The 19,481-nt window shown below is 36.9% G+C and overlaps 1 protein-coding gene across 3 annotated transcripts; it reads right to left on the reverse strand.

Moving 5' to 3' along the window:
* Nucleotides 1–1,527: 1,527 nt before the first annotated feature.
* Nucleotides 1,528–17,593, reverse strand: pmp22a (peripheral myelin protein 22a). Of its 3 annotated transcripts, none has more exons than XM_048182846.1 (5): nucleotides 17,534–17,593; nucleotides 3,232–3,321; nucleotides 3,017–3,110; nucleotides 2,432–2,572; nucleotides 1,528–2,341 (listed from the first exon to the last, which is right to left on the reverse strand). In XM_048182846.1, the coding sequence occupies exons 1-5, from the start codon at nucleotides 17,585–17,587 to the stop codon at nucleotides 2,181–2,183; spliced, it is 540 nt and encodes a 179-aa protein (XP_048038803.1). In that variant the 5' UTR covers nucleotides 17,588–17,593; the 3' UTR covers nucleotides 1,528–2,180. The 3 variants fall into 3 exon arrangements, with proteins under 3 accessions (XP_048038803.1, XP_048038812.1, XP_048038819.1); XM_048182855.1 differs by lacking the exon at nucleotides 17,534–17,593 and adding an exon at nucleotides 4,832–4,898; XM_048182862.1 differs by lacking the exon at nucleotides 17,534–17,593 and adding an exon at nucleotides 4,227–4,392.
* Nucleotides 17,594–19,481: the final 1,888 nt, after the last annotated feature.

The following is a 19,481-nucleotide window of genomic DNA, read 5'->3' on the forward strand; positions in this document are numbered from 1 at the left end:
ATTTGAGCCGGAATCAGGCCCGGTGATTGGACTGCGGGATGAAAATAACAGCGTTTCGACGACATGGCGACAAACACACTCTACAAACGCAACTCTTGTGTATTCCTGTGGGCGGAGGTTAGTCAAAAAACTGTTTTAGTGACGTCATTAAAGAAGGAAGTAGAGGGATGTAGTCCAAACTGGCCGTTCGATGTAGGCGACTTCTGTTAAATAAAATATCTCGCTTGGCATTGAACTTTGAGCTTTAAAATTTTTTTTTTTTTTTTTTTAGATTTTATTTATACTCTAACAACAACATTACACACTAACTAAAGTTTGAAACATGGGATCACGAAGAACGGGACCTTTAAATATTTCGTAATATCGCCCAGCCCTAAAACTTGTATAGTTTTTGTCAGTGTTTATTTAAAAACACCTATGCAGAATATAAGATGGTAAATATTTAATTGATGATTGTCAACACAATATATAACAATAATATATACGGTATGATTTTACCCCAAAATCCAACAATTTGACAAAATGATAACTGCAAAACATTTCTTTGCCTGGAGTCCAGCTGTTTCTGTGAATTGCAGGGACCTGTTTGCTTCTTCTTTTTTTCTGTAGCTTTCGGCAGTCTTTAAAAATATACCTCAGATTTTGTGTCAAAGCTATTTATACAGTCAATCACAAAGCTCTTTCCCGTTTTGGAAGTGTTTTGTGAGTTTTTCGAGGCATTCACGCTGAAAACCAATGCTGCCGCTCTGTCTTTTGCCACTCAGTGGGCGTGACCGGAGTCATAACGGTCGACAGTGACGTCACGTGCATACCCTCTATATGCTATGCTAGCATAATTCGCTAGCAGACATAATGACAGAATAGTTTTGTTAGGATTAGTCCTGTCAATAACTACATTCTGATCAAAACTTCTAAACACTGACTTTTCTTTACTTAGGCTACTTTTTCGTGTCTGATGCTCAGGACTCTTGAGATGACTCACATATACTGCATGAAAAGTCATCACTGTGTCACATCTGTTTTTCTCCTTTACTGACAGAAAGCCTGACCTCAGAATCTGTGCTTTGGGAGGCATTTGCTTGGCTTTTCTAATTGCACTTCTGTCTGAACACCAAAGAATAACTATCGCTTCAAAACGTGTGTATTACTGTTTAACTCAGTACCTCGCTGCTAATGTGTCCACCTTGCATAAAGTCTTGGGCTGCATCCAAAATCACAGTATGTCCGAACTCACAGTGCTAAAAGGGTAGGCAAAACATACCTGAATGACCTACTACTTCCGGCGAAATTCTGAACTGCGCATCTGATGAGGCCACAGCAGAGGATTTATGAATGGCGGTGACGCGACGCCACTGACGCTGGTAGGTCACATGACACTGGCAACATGCCGAATGTAGTACGTTCAGATTACATTCACACTACACACTAGCGCTCACAAAGTAGCCCACTTATTCAATACCTACTCGAGAGAGTATGCGATTATGCAACCTCGTCTTCCAATGAAGTATTGAAAATTGAGACAAGGAAAAAAATTAGAAATTTATTTTTTCCTAAAAACAAAACAAAACAAAAATATTACAGAAAGAAGACATCTCATAAAGTGATATAATCACAGGTAAAATATGCATTATAAAATGTTTTTTGTGATATTTAACACAACATTTGAGCCTATACGTATTATCTAGGTATAAAGTTCAGCAATGGTAAATACATAGCACCACTAAAAAAATTTCAAGAAACAAAACACACTTCTGGAATTTGGATATAAGAAAAATTTCAAGTCGACATCAACAGATTCCCTTTTGAGAATACACTTTATTATGACATTTAAAAACAAGATATTTGAAAGGGGTTATAACACATAATACAAAACAAACAAAAAGATTTATACTTTTCCTATATCTTTCCTCCATGAGTAAAACTTTTTTTAAAAATCAGGGCCTTCATTGACATGTCATAGCATTACTATTTACAAAAAAAAGCTATGTAAAAGTGATATAAATAGGCTCGCCAGCCAAAGGCAACCATTGCGTCTTCACTGTATTGAATCTTCATGAACTGTCAGTTTTGTTGATCACATTAGGTCTAAATATTCAGGCCTGGAGGAGGCGGCCGATTGGTTAGAGTCTGTCAGCTGAGTAGTGTTCTCAGTTCTAGAACAATCCCTGAGGGCTGAACTCTCATTCTTTTTTCCTCAGGACAATGTAAATGAAGCCACTGATGAGTGTGAGAGGGAACGCCAGCCAGGCCAGGACGAAGGCGTATCCGTAATTCTCATTGTCATCTTTCCACCCTGGACTCATCACTGTGTAGATGATGGCCCCACTCATCACGAACAGACCTTCAGGAGAGAGCGAGAGAATAAAAACATGTAGACATCAGCATGGACGGGTGAAATGGGATCTAATAGACTGAGCAGGGAAATACTCACTGGCGAGGACCTGGAAGACAGCCGTGAAAAAGAAGCGACCTCCCTTTACGAGAGTGAAGAGCTGGCAGAGGAAGATGATGAAGGAGATCAGGCAGAAAATGGTGGCGAGAACCATGAGCGCCTGCACTGCTTGAAGCCAGTCTGACAGAGTGTAGAGAAACACAGAGAATCAGGAGTAAACTATAAGACTATATCTTATAGTCTTACTTTTGTTTCTATAGCTGCTTTTTTACTATGTTTTTTTTTAATATTATGTAATTTTTAAATACGTCAGTAACATCATGAACAGTGTACCGCCAAACACAAGTCCATACAAAAATGTAAACAAACCATCCAGGTGCTTAAATCCAAACCAGATCCAATGAAAGAAGAAAAAGGGATCTGCACATACAAAGCCACCAAAAAAGTACAAAGGGTTAAACTTAAAAATGTTTTGCACTTGGCACTTCTTTGCATTTTATTCTTTTGTGGTGGCCTTGATGGAATACAATTTGTGAGCTTTTGACTACATATGCAGATCCTTTCTTCTTTCAATTTTCAAACACAAAAGAGGCAAGATTTTTGCCTTACATTCACTTAACTCACCTGCATCATTAGTCCCACTGCATTGATAACCTCCATTATTTTGTGTGCAGTCATACCAGAGGTCATAACTTGCATCTCCATGTCTTCTCCAAGCCTGTTTGTTTGTTTTAAAACATCCATATGATTATATCTACACATGAACCATTCGTTCACTAAATTCCACCTCAAAAATATGATCATGCAAAAGCAAGTCAGACCATAAAAATGATACTCACATTAGCACATGTGGAAACGAAGAGAATGATAAGATCTGTCAGATGTAAGACTAACGTTGCGAGCAGAATGGCCAGCATTTTGGGTCTCGTCTAGAAGTACAGAAAGATAAAGTTCAAAAATACACACCCGGTTGATTTAGAATGGGCAACGTTTACTCGTGCAGTTCCACATCTGGCCACCAGATTGCGCTGCTGTCAAATTTATCTCAACATAAACACTCCTTCAGTTCTATTTTATATCTCTTTCTTCTTCTACATTTTAATTGAAAACATCTGCATTGTGAATACATTACGTTGATAATTACACTAATCACACTGCAGTGTTTGAAAAGCTATCTATACTAAATGTGTATATTTATCAGACAAAACACATCCCCACACACAATCCTGTCACGTCATTTTTTTTTTTTTTTTTTAGAGGTGCCGCCTTTTTTTTTCGTCACGTCTAAACTTTATCTGTTACTCAAGTTTTTCCCCCTCTTAAAATAAAGATTGGGAGAGGCTAACAAAAAATTAACACATAAAATTATTATGTAGTACGAACTGAGGTAGATTTCTGAAGCAAACAATAAGAAATGTAGGCAAAACATTCCTAAGCAGCGTTGTTTTCATCTAGACCCGTTATTGCAAAACTCCGTCAGCAACCGTGACTTCAATGAAAACTTAAGATGTGCTCATATCAAAATGAGCTTATTAAGACAAGCAATGTAAATGCTGTTAATACTATTAATATAAACAACAACAACAACAACAGCTAATTTCTTAAAACCATAATAAGAACCGCACTAATAAATAATAAACTTTGAATGAAACAGCAAACTTCCCATGAAAAAAAGACGAGGCAACAAACGATGAGCAAAGATATCTCCATATGGAAAATAATGATAGCCTAGGCACAAATGTGGTTGAATCTCCTGAAATGACGTACTTAATATTCCATTAATGAATAAAAAAAAATATATATATATATAAACGTCCATAGTTCTCCAACTTACAGGTGAGAGAGTGAGATTAAAAATCCTTTAAAAGCGAAAGAGAGCAGGAAGAAAACACAAGGTTGCGTTTACTATGGGATCCCACTATAGATTCTCAAAGCACGAGTCTCTGTATTCCAGATGTAGTACCACAGCAGTGTTTGCTTTTTTCCTCCTTTCTTTTTTTTTCTTTTTTTTTTTTTTTTTTTTTTTTTTTTTTTTTTGGAAACGTGAGAACACCGCCCTGGAGCGTCACTACGTCACAATTTTCTCTTTCTTTTCCCTCCCAAACTTCTCACTTTAGATGATAAGAAAAGGAGCTGAAATATATAATAAAGCATTTATTCGATTTAAACTTAAACTTGAAAATATGTTGGTAGACTTAACTCTTTAACAACCACCATACATGCACAATGATACTGGTTTTACCATAAATTCATGAAATTATCCAGCATGTCATAGAGAGCTTTTAAGTTTCGCACACTTACAGCACGATCAACTTTGTGCTGTACGTTAACTCTTTAACAACCACCATACATGCACAATGACATTGGTTTTACCATAAATTCATGAAATTATCCAGTTGTATGCATGTCATAGAGAGCTTTTAAGTTTCGCACACTTACAGCACGATCAACTTTGTCCGCCATTTTGAATACTGCAATTTATAGCACAGTGTCTCAATGTGCGAGTGTTTATAGTGTGTACTAGTGTATGTGGAGCCCCATATGCCCCTCCCAGTGGCCCCAAGGTATGCCCAGAATGTTGGCATGTGTCTGTTTACTTCTGCATCTGGACTGCATAGCAAATAGATCCTGTCATAGTCCCTTTGAAGTCAAATACAAGCAGGATTTCAACTTTTATTCACTTTTTTCATTCAATAAAACTTTTGCAAGATTTGCATGTCTTCTCGTAACTCTTCGTAAATGCTTGAGCCTCTCGACGCTTGACTTTTAAACATGTTTTGGTGTAGCCAGCGTGACTATAAGCGTCCCCTTCTCTGTCACGCCCTCATCAGGAGTCCCTTGGCAGCAGCAGCTGTGTTTGTAAATACAGTGAGGGAGGCGTTCCCTGTGCCAGCCCTGTTTTTGTTTTTTTTCTTTTTTTTTTCTTTCTTTTTTTTTCCTGCTTTCTGCTTAGGTTTTGAGTGTTGGACGGCATTGCTGTGGTTTGGCTCAGGAGTTCTGCTGTTCTGTGAGATGGATGGATTATGGGTCAGAGTAATGGGCTAGTGGCGGAAGGGCAATACGTTTACCCTGATCTCCTTGTTTGATGCAGGTCACAGGGAGGATCGTAAATATACAGCCTCGACTTACTGGCTGTCCGTTCACTGTTCAGTCTGACATAGTGCTGGCAGTGGACCATTAAGAGTGCACTCTGTACTTAGGTTTTTATACTTGGTGCTCACCAAGAGGTTTTTTTTTTTTTTTTTTTTTTGATTTACCACTAACACTTATGGATTATTGGGCAGACTACAGAAATATAACAAATTATTAAAAGCCAAATAAACTTCTTTTTTTTTTTTTTTATCTTATTAGTGAGGAAGGTCATCTTTGTCCACCATTTTGAACACTGCAATTGTGGGACAGGGTGCATCTCAATGTGCAAGTGTTTATACTGTGTTCTTACGGAGGGACATGGTGATGGAAAAAAATATGAGATTGGAGGAAAAATTATATGACAATGCTTTTGTGTTCTCTCACAAATGTTTTGCGTTCCCCTGATAAACCATGCATTCGCTCGCAAAATGTTTGCGTTCACACAAGTAATTTTGAATTCACTCAGAAAATGTTTGCGTTCCCCTGAGAAACTTTGTGTTCTCTCAAAAAATGTTTGCATTCCCACAAGAAAACTTTGCGTTTGCTCTCAAAATGTTTGCGTTCACCTGAGAAACATGGCGTTCGCTCTTGAAATGTTTGCGTTCACCTCAGAAACTTTGTGTTCGCTCTCAAAATGTTTGCGTTCATCTGAGAAACTTTGTGTTCGCTCTCAAAATGTTTGCGTTCACCTGAGAAACTTTGTGTTCATTCTCAAAATGTTTGAGTTCCCTTGAGAAACTTTGTGTTCGCTCTCAAAATGTTTGCATTCACCTCAGAAACTTTGTGTTCGCTCTCAAAATGTTTGCGTTCACCTGAGAAACTTTGCGTTCGCCCTCAAATGGTTTGCATTCCATAGAGAGACTTTGCGTTCGCTCTCGAAATGTTTGCGTTCCCTTGAGAAACTTTATGTTCGCTCTCAAAATGTTTGTGTTTGCTCTCGAAATGTTTGCATTCACCTCAGAAACTTTGTGTTCGCTCTCAAAATGTTTGCGTTCACTCAAAAAAAATTTGAGTTCTTTGCATGTGAAAGTTTCAAGCGGGAACGCAAAACTTTTGCGAGTAAACGCAAAATTACTCCGGAAACGCAAAACTTTTGCGAGAGAACGCAAAGCATTTAAATATATATTTGTCCTCCCATCTCATGTTTTTCCTCTGAAGTTTACTAGTGTGTGTGGAATAAATAATTTTAAACTTTTTTTTTAACCTATATTAGTGAGGAACCCCCTGGGGGTCCATGAGAAAACTGCAGGTGATTTGTGAGTTGATGATAAGCTAATAATTTAATCATAAAAATGAAAAATATATAAATGTTTATAAATAATTGATTTTAAAATAAACACTTTTAAAATAAAATACTTACTAAAGAAAGATTAAATATTTTATTTGTTTAACTGCATGTCGTGTGGCCTTGAACCGTATAGTTTGAGAATCCCTGGGTTAATGAAACATCATAAGAACTTAATTTACTTGCCCATATCAAAAGGAAGAAATAGTCAATCATATTTTCATAAATTTGTTACGTGATGTAGGCGCTGTAAACTTAATTATGATTTGGGGAAAACACAGAACCCACTGACTAAATGCCTTGTCATGAATTTAAATGGAAGTCGTGATGGTAATTTAAAAATCCTAAAACTTTCAGTTTTTTCAAGGTTTAAATTAGATTTTGTATCCCAGATTGTAATGTGATCTCAGATTTTTTGATCCCACTGTAAATAGAAAGGGTTCCTCCCTGTGAAGGTTAATTATGGCTCACATGTGCACAATGAATGATGCCAGAAATTTTATGTGGCTGTGTATATAATATATCTTGACAGGAACAGCCACAGCCATATGACTCCATCTTATTAAAACAACATCTATTTACTATAAGAAAATTCAATATTATGACTTAAACATTTCCTTGTGCCGAAGCAGTCAATGATGCCAAAGTGAGTCATGATTGAGACTGAGATGAGCGTGTATGGTTTAAATCAACATGCTGTTTGAGTCAGAAAAATCTTGGTCTGGCTTCATTTAGTTTATTGACTACTAAAGCAGCAGAATGGATCGTCTCAGTGTCACAACCAGTATTTTAAGGCTAAACATGTTTAATGGTATTTTAATGCTAAACATTAATGCACACTGAGGTTGTTTAACCAACCTCAATTCAATTCTGATCCATTCCTGCTTTCACATTGTTGTTTTTGGTTTTAACTTCTGCGATATAGGAGAGACTATGCTCATATCAACTGTTGGAAAATTGTTTTCACGCCAATACTGACGTCAAATAGGTCCACACCAAAAGCTCCAGTATGGAATCATCACTTCTGAACTTGATTGTATTGAATGTGCACTTCAAATCTTAAAAGTATACTTTAAAAAAAAAAAAAAAGAAAGAAACTGTACTTGCACATAATATATTAATAAAATAAAAGGCCACTCAAGTGCCCTTAAAGAGAGAACAGCTTCATGACACAACACACTTTTTAAAAAGTGCACTTTGTAATAATATCAATTTAAAGTGTTAAATTATTATGTTTTAATAATCTTTTGTCATGCTTTAATCAAGTACACTTATATTATAATCATGTAAAGTAAAATTTATTTAAATGCACAACACAAGTTTCAATAGAAATCACATTAAAATATATTTTAATTTAACATAAATGCTTGTCAGTACATTCAACAGTACACTTTCAAGACAAATAGAAGTAATTATTAAATTTCATATAAAGATACTTAAGTCCTGCTTAAGTTCAAGCTAATTGCATTTAATATCAATCTAAACTACAATAGCCTATGTTTTTATTTAATTGTAGTTAACATGCAATTAGTGTAATGACATGTCTGAAAACATTACATTCAGTTTACACATAAGTAGGCCTAAATTATTTCCAAAAATAAGTATTCTTTTTATGCTATAGTATGGCTACTTCTTTTTCACAAGGTTTTCTCAGATGCATATTCATCATAGTAACGAAGTGTTTATTTTGTTTGTTTGCTAGACTTGGCTTGACTGTATAATTGCGTCTAACTTCTGCACCACATCACTTCTATCTCAATTATATTTTGTAGTGATTACATTTTATCACATGCCAAAAGCTTGTTGTTCAACACTTTGATATCTCAAAACATATGTTGTGACTGAAATCTTTTCCGTTATTAGCAGCTAGCGTTTCTCGTAGCCATCAGTGTAATTTGCATGTGGGACAGGTCCCCACCACTTTTTGCCAAGGTCGATATTGCCCTCACCACTTTTTGAAACATCTCGCGGTACGGATGTATCTAATACAAAAGAAACATCTGTAGTTGATTAGCAATTCATTCGTTTGTGTTAAATAATAGGCGATCTGGTGCTGGGATGTGTTGTTTTTGAAATCATGTTGAGTTCTCGTTGCTGCTGTTACTAGTGCCGCAACAGTGTTCTCTTGGCGCTTGTGCACACTGTGCAGTCTTCACACGGACGAGCGCTTCAATCTAGCGCTTAACGCTGTTGCGGCCGGAGACTATGTTCGTTCCGATGAAATCACAAAACAAAATACACATAAATGTGTCCCTGCACTTTATATACAATCACTGATGAACATTTATGGTTTTAATAAGAAAAAAATAAAATACATTATACAAGTGCGGATTAGAACTCAGAACCTCTGGCACGCTGAACAAAAGTTCTACCACTAGTCCATCAGGACAGTCTAACATTGAAAGTGGATCCACTTATTTATTGACTAATGTAAATACTCTCGAGACTAAATATATTGTAATATAGTAACGAAGTTGTATATATAAAATATAATACAATTACAATACACCACCCCACCACACACATTCCTGTCTCACCCTCTTTTTAAAACAAAGTTACGACACTGCTTGTAGCGGACTGTCCTGTTGAGTCACCAACCCGGGCTCTTTAATGTCCTGTCTGCTTCGAGATAAGGGTGGTTTAGTGGGAGTGACACTTACGGCAAGCCATGCCACATGACAAAGCGTGACAGTAATCAGGGAGGTTTCGTTATTACTTTTGGATGCAGAACGACCTTGGGAATTTCACATGTGTCCTGGGAGAGGGAGGAGCCACCATCATTCTGGAGTGAATCCAATGAAAAAATAGAGCAAATGGAATTCATTGACTCACACTGGAGAGAAAGCGTCAGAGAAAAAGATTCATGGGTGTGGGCTGAAATGAGTATTATGTCACCAAAGCACGGAGGGAGGATGTCCTGAACAGATGAGGCTACATATTGAAATGTGCAGGGTGGAGGAGAGGAGCATTAATTCACATATGTCTCGGCACTGAAATGGGTTAGATCAACAAATCATGGTGTGGGTTTGTCGAGAACCTTGGCTGTCGCTTTGAAATCTGTCAGCGTCATTGCCTTTTCCCCTTTAATTTCCCATGCAACAAGATATAAATATGACTAAATCTGTTGGTCTACCACCAGGTTTTGCAAAACACGTCCCTTAAGGCTACTTGTATCTTGGACAAAAGTTCACAGCTGTATTGTGGCATAATGAAAGATAAGGCTTTGTCTGAAGCGGGAGGGCTATAATTACGACTGCTGTTTTTACTCATTCTCTCAGACCAAATCTGTCCAATCTGATTCCTATGAACAGCTCTGAGATATGTGTTGAATGTTTGTCTTTCACTCAGCGATGATCAGATATCAGGCCAGATGGGCCGTGAGTCAGCCTATATGTGCTAGAAAACAATGGCACACTTACCACTGAAATGTTTAAATGACCTTGCTAATGTGCAAAAGCACATTTCACTGAGCACAGATGTTGGTAGGGATAGATGCAATCTATCTGCCAAGTGTGATGAAGAAGCTCCCTCAATCACTATAGGGATGACCTTCAACTTTTTCCTGTTTTAAAGGGCTTTCAAATTGGTGTCAGTAGGTGCTATATTGGTGGTCCAAAACAGTTTTGACATGCATTTTTAAGGCTGTCAAAGTTATAACAAGGTATGAATTAGGTTTAATGCGATATATGTCAAAGCTGAATTTTCAGCATCAGTCTTCAGTGTCTCATGATCCTTCAGAAATCATTCTAATATGCTGATTTGGTGCTCAAGAAACATCTCATTTATTGAAAAGCCGTTTAACATTTTTGTTTTACTTTTTTCTGGATTCATGTATCAATATAGTTAAACAGTGTGTGCACTTGATAGTAAATAATGCTCTAAATAATCTTTCAAATAAAAGATAATTCTTATTTTTCATTAATAATGTAATGTATTTTCTGTTTAATGCATCTTTGCTGAATAAAAATATTCTAGCTTTTCATATAATATTTTAATAATTTCTTTTGCCATTAGTACAATGATAATATATTGTAATGCAAATTATTTTCCTAACAACATTGTCTTTATACAGTCACATTTGATATTTTCCATACTCCGTATGAATGGGAATTTATACATGGAAACACATAGCTGCTTTGATATATTAGGAATGGGGCCTCTTGCTAGGGGATCGTCATATGTAGGGGTCCTGGCGTTCTAGTAAACATGAGACCTCCCGACTCACACCATGACTGAAGGGCAGATGGCTTAACCAAACTGCCCACCCCCATCCAGCCCTGAGCTCAGCCCCTCTGCCACGGCCCCCTTCCAGAGTAACAGCCGAATAAATCACAAACATGCACCATGACGAAGCCCAGGCCTCAGCGCTGCAGCCATCTCAACCATCTGTGAATCATTAGCCCCGGCTTCCTGTTTGAAACTATGTCTTCAGCACACACATCCCTATCACTGCGTCAGGCTGTCACACAGCTGCAGGAATCGCTCAGATAGCGGCAGCGGTGCACCAATGAAAGATCTGGAAGGGATCGAATTTGCCCAAATGCATCTCAGTGAAATGCTGGCTGAAAGGTGTCCACTGAGACCAACTCTGAAGTGAAGTCCTCTCAAATTACAGCAACTGTTCCCTCCCAAACCCCAATAACACATTCCTGCTGGCCTGACAGTACTATAAACATTGCATCTCCTACTGGACATCCTCTGGTCCTTATTTCAATTCATATGAGGGAGGTGTGGTTCAACAGAGATTACGAAATAATTTTGAACTTACGTGTCAATTTTTTCCATCAAGCGAACATCCCGCCGCCGCCCACTGAAAGCAGAGTTTAGATGAATATGTTTATATGTTCTGCATGCTCTCCTCTCAATAACAAAATAAACACACAACAAAAATGACAGCAGTGAGAAAACAGCAGATGAGAAAGCATCTGGTCGCAATTCGGAACTCAAGTTTATTTAGCACTTTACAATACAGATTGTTTTAAAGCAAGCATCTTTACACTATTAAACGTGAAAAACAGTGTCAGTGTCTCTTTCAATTCGAACTGAACAGAAGAAATGAGCCGGAGAAGATTTCCACATAAAGAAGCCACACCCACCTATTACATCATCACCACAGGCCAATGATATTCAAAGGTGTTTATTAGCCGGAGTGAACTTTTCTGAAAAAGTTTGTTTTGCCAAGTTGTTTCAAACTCCTGAAACTAACTTCACTTTAAAATGTTAGTTTGCCCAAAAATGAAAATTCTGTCATTATCACCCTCATGTCGTTCCACACCCGTAAGACCTTTGTTCATCTTCAGAACACAAATTAAGATATTTCTTATGAAATCTGAGAGGTATGTGACTCGTCCATGGACAGCTATTTAACCAATACTTTCAAGGTCCAGAAAGGTACTAAAGACATTATTAAAACCGTCTATGTGACTGCAGTGGTTCAACCTTAATGTTATGAAGTGACAAGAATATTTTTTGTGCGCAAAATCAAAACAAAAATAACTTTATTCAACAATATCTTCTCTTCTGTGTCATTCTCATACATTGTTTACGTCCAGCGCTTCCAGGTTCTACGTCTGAACGCCGACTCATTATTGGCAGGCTCCTGTGTCAGCATTACACTTGCTGCGTCATGCTGCTCACGTGATCAGCTTTGGCCAATACTGAGCTGGCAATCGGACGTAAACACGGAAGCCTTCACTGTGCTTACTGCGGCAACTACGTAAGGATAATGACAGGGAAGAGATTGTTGAATAAAGTCGTTATTTTTGTTTTGTTTTTGCACAAAAATTATTCTTGTCACATCATAAAATTAAGGTTGAACCACTGCAGCCACATTGACTATTTTAATGATGTCTTTAGTACCTGTCTGGACCTTGAAAGTGTTGGTTAAATTGTGGTCATATACCCCTTAGATTTCATCAAAAATATCTTAATTTGTGTTCAGAAAATGAATGAAGGTCTTATGGGTGTGGAACGACACGAGGTTGAGTAATTATTGACAGAATTTTCATTTTTGGGTGAACTAACCCTTTAACCTGATTTTGTTTGAAATGACACACTACTCTGACAGCAACATAGTGTCGGCCCAGATCCGGCCCACATCTGGTCCACGTTTAATCCACATGTACCAGATTTGGGCCACATCTGGGCCACACTGTGTTGCTTTCGTTCGTTCTTTAATTTCATTTAAGACCTTAACAGCATTAACAGACATTAATGGAAGCTATGGCAGCTAGAACAAACATCACTCTGGGCTTCATGAGGGATGGGGTGGGTCGGCAAAGGTCATAATGGGAGACCCCTGTGGGAAGCATTTCCTGCATACCTTTGGCAGAAAAGTCCCTGAATGTCGAGAGCTCAGTGTGTCATTACCTCGTCGCAGGGTGTTGACTTCATATGGTAAAAGCATTGATGCTAATCACTTCTTGCTCTTAGAACAGAATGAGTGGGATGAATAAAGAGTACAATTTTCCTACACTATTTGTAAAAAAAAAAAAAAAAAAAAACACTTCATTCTTTATGCATGACACCCAGGGAAGGCAATTCTCATTGTCTAAATCTATCAAAAATCTCAGTGGAACACAGATGTGCCGAGCACCACTATCTTCACATATCCACAGATATTTTAAAAAAGGTGTTTTGGTAACTCTTAATTTCAATGGTCCACTTTAGACATTCTACTAACTATAAGTAACTTTGCAACCGTATGTCTAATAGGAGTCATTAAAGTATTAGTAGACTGTCTGCTTTATGCTAACAATTTATTTTGATGCTCCCCAACAGACATGTGCTGTAGACTGACAAAACTCCATTTTACATTGAAATGTCAGACTTCTGCAAGTTCACGTTCAGATCTGCATCCACCCAATCAACAACCAATAGATTGAACCAATTTTCCATTTTTTTCCCAAAAAAATCTGTTTTACCTGGATGTATGTCACAATAAGAAAAGATCTGTCACAGTTTCCATTAGATTGCAGTTGTGCCACTTTTCAGTGTAGTACTATTTTTTTTTAAAGGTCCCGTTTTTCGTGTTTTTTTGAAGCTTTGATTGTGTTTATAGTGTGCAATATAACATGTGTTCATGTTTCGCGTGTAAAAAAACACAGTATTTTTCACATAATTTACTTATCTGTATACCGCTGTTTCCACTGTCATAAAAACGGGCTGATGACTTCCTTGTTCTATGAAGTCCCTCCTTCAGAAATACGTAACGAGTTCTGATTGTGCCAGCGGTTCCTGTGTTGTGATTCGACAGCAGTTTAGCGCTCCTTGCCCGGAAAGGTCACGCCTCTTACCATAACGTGGAGATGCATGCGCTCAGTGTTATTGTAAACATGTCTTTAATTTTACCCTATCAATTTGAGCCGGAATCAGACCCGGTGATTGGACTGCGGGATGAAAATAACAGCGTTTCGACGACATGGCGACAAACACACTCTACAAACGCAACTCTTGTGTATTCCTGTGGGCGGAGGTTAGTCAAAAAACTGTTTTAGTGATGTCATTAAAGAAGGAAGTAGAGGGATGTAGTCCAAACTGGCCGTTCGATGTAGGCGACTTCTGTTAAATAAAACATCTCGCCTGGCATTGAACTTTGAGCTTTAAAATTTTACAGATTTTATTTATACTCTAACAACAACATTACACACTAACTAAAGTTTGAAACATGGGATCACGAAGAACGGGACCTTTAAAGTAGGGCTATCAGTAGGCTAATTTATTCTGTTTTGACTGAGAAAAAAAACAAAAAAACTAAATTGTTTTAAGATCCACAGAGACATTTCTCTTATTAAGCAAGTGGAATTTTATCTCCCTTTGCATCTTCAGAGATAGAACATTATTGTTTGTGGATGATGTCAGTTGAGCTGTTAATCCAGCTATTTACCATCACACATGGAAGGACTGCTCATGTAAAAACCTGCTTTTTGAAACAAACAATAATATTTAAACAAATCTTATCAGATTGCAGCATGCAAAGCAAAAGAGAAGGGGAAAAGAGCATGTCAACCTGATTCTGAATATCCTAACGGTTGACTATATAGTAGGCCTACACACTGTCTTGGTATGCAGCCATATAAATGTGCTGAAATGGGGGGGATTTGCATTGCAGGTACGCCCCTTACCAGCCAGCTTCCACAAAATCCTTATGCTATCATGACTTAAAAAACGTTCATTGACATTTGTGAAGAAAATACTAAAATAATGAGTGTTGGAATGATCTTAAATCTTATTTTATAATAAGAACATTATAAAATAATATTAATTAGGAGATGCAATGTGTGTGACTGACAGTGAAGGAGAGTAACTTAGCAAACAGGAAACTCACAACTTCTCACAACTCTGGCTAACATTCTGGCAAGTTTCTCTCAAAGTTCTAAACAAATGTTCTTCCGGTAACTTTAATGGAATGTTCGTTCACTTTAATAACATTCTAAAAATTATAGCACAAAAAGTTATTTATACATTATACATATATATACAGTACAGTCCAAAAGTTTGGAACCACTAAGATTTTTAATGTTTTTAAAAGAAGTTTCGTCTGCTCACCAAGGCTACATGTATTTAATTAAAAATACAGTAAAAACAGTAATATTGTGAAATATTATTTCAATTTAAAATAACTGTTTTCTATCTGAATATATTTCACAAAGTAATTTATTCCTGTGATGGCAAAGCTGAATTTTCAGCATCGTAACTCCAGTCTTCAGTGTCACATGATCCTTCAGAAATCATTCTAATATGCTGATTTGTTGCTCATATTCTAATATGCTGATTTGCTGCTATATATAATGAAGATATATTTGGGAAAAGTCTAGGGAAACTTGGAAATAAAGTGTGTACATGATGACTGAAAACTGTCATAGGCCATACTGAAGACATCCACACAGCTGTACATTTTACTGGAACACCACCAAGTATTGGGAAGTATTGGGTGGATTGCGTTCACGCCAGTGGATGCTAGCCATGTGCCACTTGCAAATGTTCTGTTTGTTCAGCCCACTGACGATTCTACTGGGAGGCTTTTGCTGTCTTACATACATTGGCTTTGGTTTTCTACATTTCAAAAATTCTAAAAAGAAACATCTAAAAGTTACTCCACCCTTCCCCTTTTTAGACTGAATGAAACAAAAAGTAAGGTACTCCATGGGAAGAACTGAGCACTACAAAGAGTGAATCTATTTATTAGAGAGGTCTGTGGATTACAGAAGGGGAATCAAAAGTTAGCTCCTTTTTTCCTCTTTTGTTGGTTGGGGGTGGGAAACAGCAGTGTAATTGGAACCAGAGCTTGTGTTTGTTTGAATTTTTCCATTATAAACTTAACCTTTCAAAATTACCTTGGTTCTCATTATAGCGTGTCTGGCTGTAACGTTAGCATTATTACAAGGTCATTTTGAGCCAGGCTCCTACAAGCCTTTATGTGAATACTGAGCTCAATAGCAACATGCAGACTCATAATCGCATCTGCAGCCCTACCAAACTGCACACACTGAAGAAAAACACAAAAAAGTGCACAGGAATATACAGAACAAAAATAAGCGATTAAGGTGACGGGTAGGCCAGTTTCACTGTGCCGTTCCCAAAATATTTTGCTAAGATGAATGAACAGATAAGCGGCTCGCAGAAAAGAAATAGATGAGCAGATAAGTGAATGGTGGTCTCTCTTTGCCCCATATGTGGAGACAGATGAACCCAGCTGCTGCTGCCATTATCACACATAACAACAGAAACAAGTGGAAAAATGTCATGAAAATTTTTTGACTTTACTAACATTGTAAACATTGCCAGTTTATGTTAGTTTTTGTCCTTTAAATGTAGTCAATATTTTTTGTCACACAATATTCACAAATTTTACTCTGAAATGACATATAATAAACAATGACAGGTAAAACTATAGCAGACCATTGGTTTAAACATTTATTAATGTAAATGTGTAAAAACAAAAGATTTACCAACACAGCATATGAAACTGTCCTAGTAAATGAGCTACATAATGAACTACAAAATTAGCTACCGTTTAAAAGGTATTATATGAAGTGCAATTGCAGGTTTCAAACAGAGATGGCGACAAAGAGGCGAAACCTATGGACTGCAGATTTAAGTACACTACTTGACAGTTTCATGCGCTTTTAGTACTAGTGTTTGTTAGTTCTAAATGCTCCTGTCATATGCTGTGTTCAAAAAGTTTTGCTTGATGTTTGCTATTCAGGAAGTGTACTTTCTTGGAGCAGATAAAATAAAAAGGAAGTTCATATATCTGACTGCTTGTATTCATTGACGAAAATGTAGCGATCTGCAGTAATATTGAAAATTGAGGATGCAACTCCTGATTGAATCATCAGACCACAATATTGCAGTTTTTTCTTTATTTTTTGATCAAATAATTGCAGCTTTGATAAGCATAAGAGACTTCTTTCAAAGTATTACTCACCCTAATCTTTTCAACTAAGTTATGATGTTATTGATATCGCTGATTAATCTCATATAGGATATGTTTGAATGAGATTAACTCACTTGCAAAGCATTTGAGTTTACTAAAATTCAGCTCAGCACACTATGATTGGATTATGTGAATCCAATCATTAAATCAAACTACCAAATTTTTGTCAGTAATTTTGCTGAAAAGTGAACCTAAGGGGGAAATTAAACATTGATATGATCTATTTAAAACTGAGCATGTTTGATGTGTACGAGTGTATGCTGCTGAGGATGACACATTAGTAAACCTGCAGTGAAACACGTCTCTTGATGTCCTCCTGTAGTCCTTCCATACTCCCCATGGGCCAAAAGAGCAGTGACATCACCCTGCCTCCACCCGTCCCCCTCTGCATGACCCTGCTCCACCCCGCTCTTCTGAGACACACTCAGTGCTGCTGGAGAATAATTAAGTGGTAATTAAAAACACACCCACTGATGTACACTGTGTTCTTTATTGGCATCTGTGTTTCCATGAAGAACCTTCAATATCCACAGAACTTTTCCATCTCACAAATGTTCTTTATAGTGGGAAAAGGTTCTTTAGATCAGTGGTCCTGGAGTAGCATATTTTAGATCTTTCCCTAATCAAACACACCTGATTCAACTCATCAGCTCATTAATAAAGATTCCAAGATCTCAGATGGGTGCGCCAGATAAGAGAGACGTTTTACGGGGAATTAGGAGTTATAAACTCGCAACTGTTAGAAAAAAGTCAATTGCAAGAAACAGAATTGCGAGTTATAAACTTAATTGCGAGAAAAAAAGTCAGAATTATGAGTTAAAAACTCACAATTACAAGAAAAAAAAAAACAGAATTGTGAGAAATGAATTATGAGTTATAAACTTGCAGTTGAGAGAGAAAAGTCAATTGCAAGAAAAGTCAAAATTGTGAGTTATAAATGTAGAATTGTGAGAAAAAAAAAAGTCAGAATTGCGAGTTATAAACTTACAGTTGCATATGAAGTTAGAATTGTGAGTTATAAACCTGGAATTGAGAGAAAAAGTCCAAATGGCAAGTTATCAACTTGTTGTAAGGAAAAAAAAGTCATAATTATGAGTTATAAACACACAATTGTGAGAAAGAAGTAAAAATCATGAGAAATGATGTCCAAATTGCAACTTATAAACTTACAGTTGCAAGTTAAAATAGTTGGAATTATGAGTTATAAACTCACAATTACGAGAAAAAAGTCAATTGCGAGAAATGAAGTCAGAATTGTAAGTTATAAATTTGGAATTGTGAGAAAAAAGTCAGAAATGTGAGTTATAAACTTACGGTTGCAAGAAAAAGACAGAATTGTGATAAATGAAGTCAGAATCGCAAGTTATAAACTTATCTAAAGTTGCAAAAATAAAAGTCAGAATCATGAGTTATAAATTCACAATTGTGAGGAAAAAAGCCAGAATTGTGAGAACTGAAGTCAGATTGTGACTTTTTTTTTTTTTTATATATATAACTCATAATTCTGACTTCTTTTTTTTTTTACCTCAAATGTTTGTTTTTTTTTTATTCAGTGGCAGAAACAAGCTTCCATAGAAAACCCCTGCTTTAAGTAAAATGTTCTTCACACACACTAAGAAAAAATGTTCACTGAAAACTGTTCACTGAAAGGTTCTTTGGGGGAACCAAAATATTTTTTTTCTATGGCATCACTGTGAAAACCCTCTTTTGAACTTTTATTTTTAAGAGTGTAGTGTACAAACACAGATCTGTGCAACGCACACCCATAAAAACAGACTGAGGAATGAAAGCAGGAGACACATTCCACAAATCAGAATAAGTTTCATCCCTTCATCTCTGTAGTCACATTTTCCTCAAGCAGTTTAAGTTTGGGGTTTCACACCCACATGCTGATCTAATTTATCTAGTCTCTACTGCGGTTCTGTATGAAGCATGAAACTGGGGTGTTTTTACATCAATAGATTTCTTTTCAAGGTCTAAAGGAGGTGAGGTGTTTGGAGAGGAATTCTGGGTGTCATGTCCCTCAAGAACAGCCTCCCCAAGTGAAAATAAATATGCCTGTTTTAACTTGCTACTTTTTATTTACCCTAAAAGAGAGGAATGTTGTATGATTGAACTTGCATGCCTTCATGGAAGTTTGACCAAATTAAGTTGCACGCAGATGAACAGGATGATGAATTAAATCACATGAGAGCTAGTCAGGAGTCAAGAGTTCATAAAATGTTTGTATTTCA

The sequence above is a fragment of the Megalobrama amblycephala genome, linkage group LG1 (assembly GCF_018812025.1).
Source record: "Megalobrama amblycephala isolate DHTTF-2021 linkage group LG1, ASM1881202v1, whole genome shotgun sequence".
In the NCBI taxonomy this organism is placed as follows: domain Eukaryota; kingdom Metazoa; phylum Chordata; class Actinopteri; order Cypriniformes; family Xenocyprididae; genus Megalobrama; species Megalobrama amblycephala.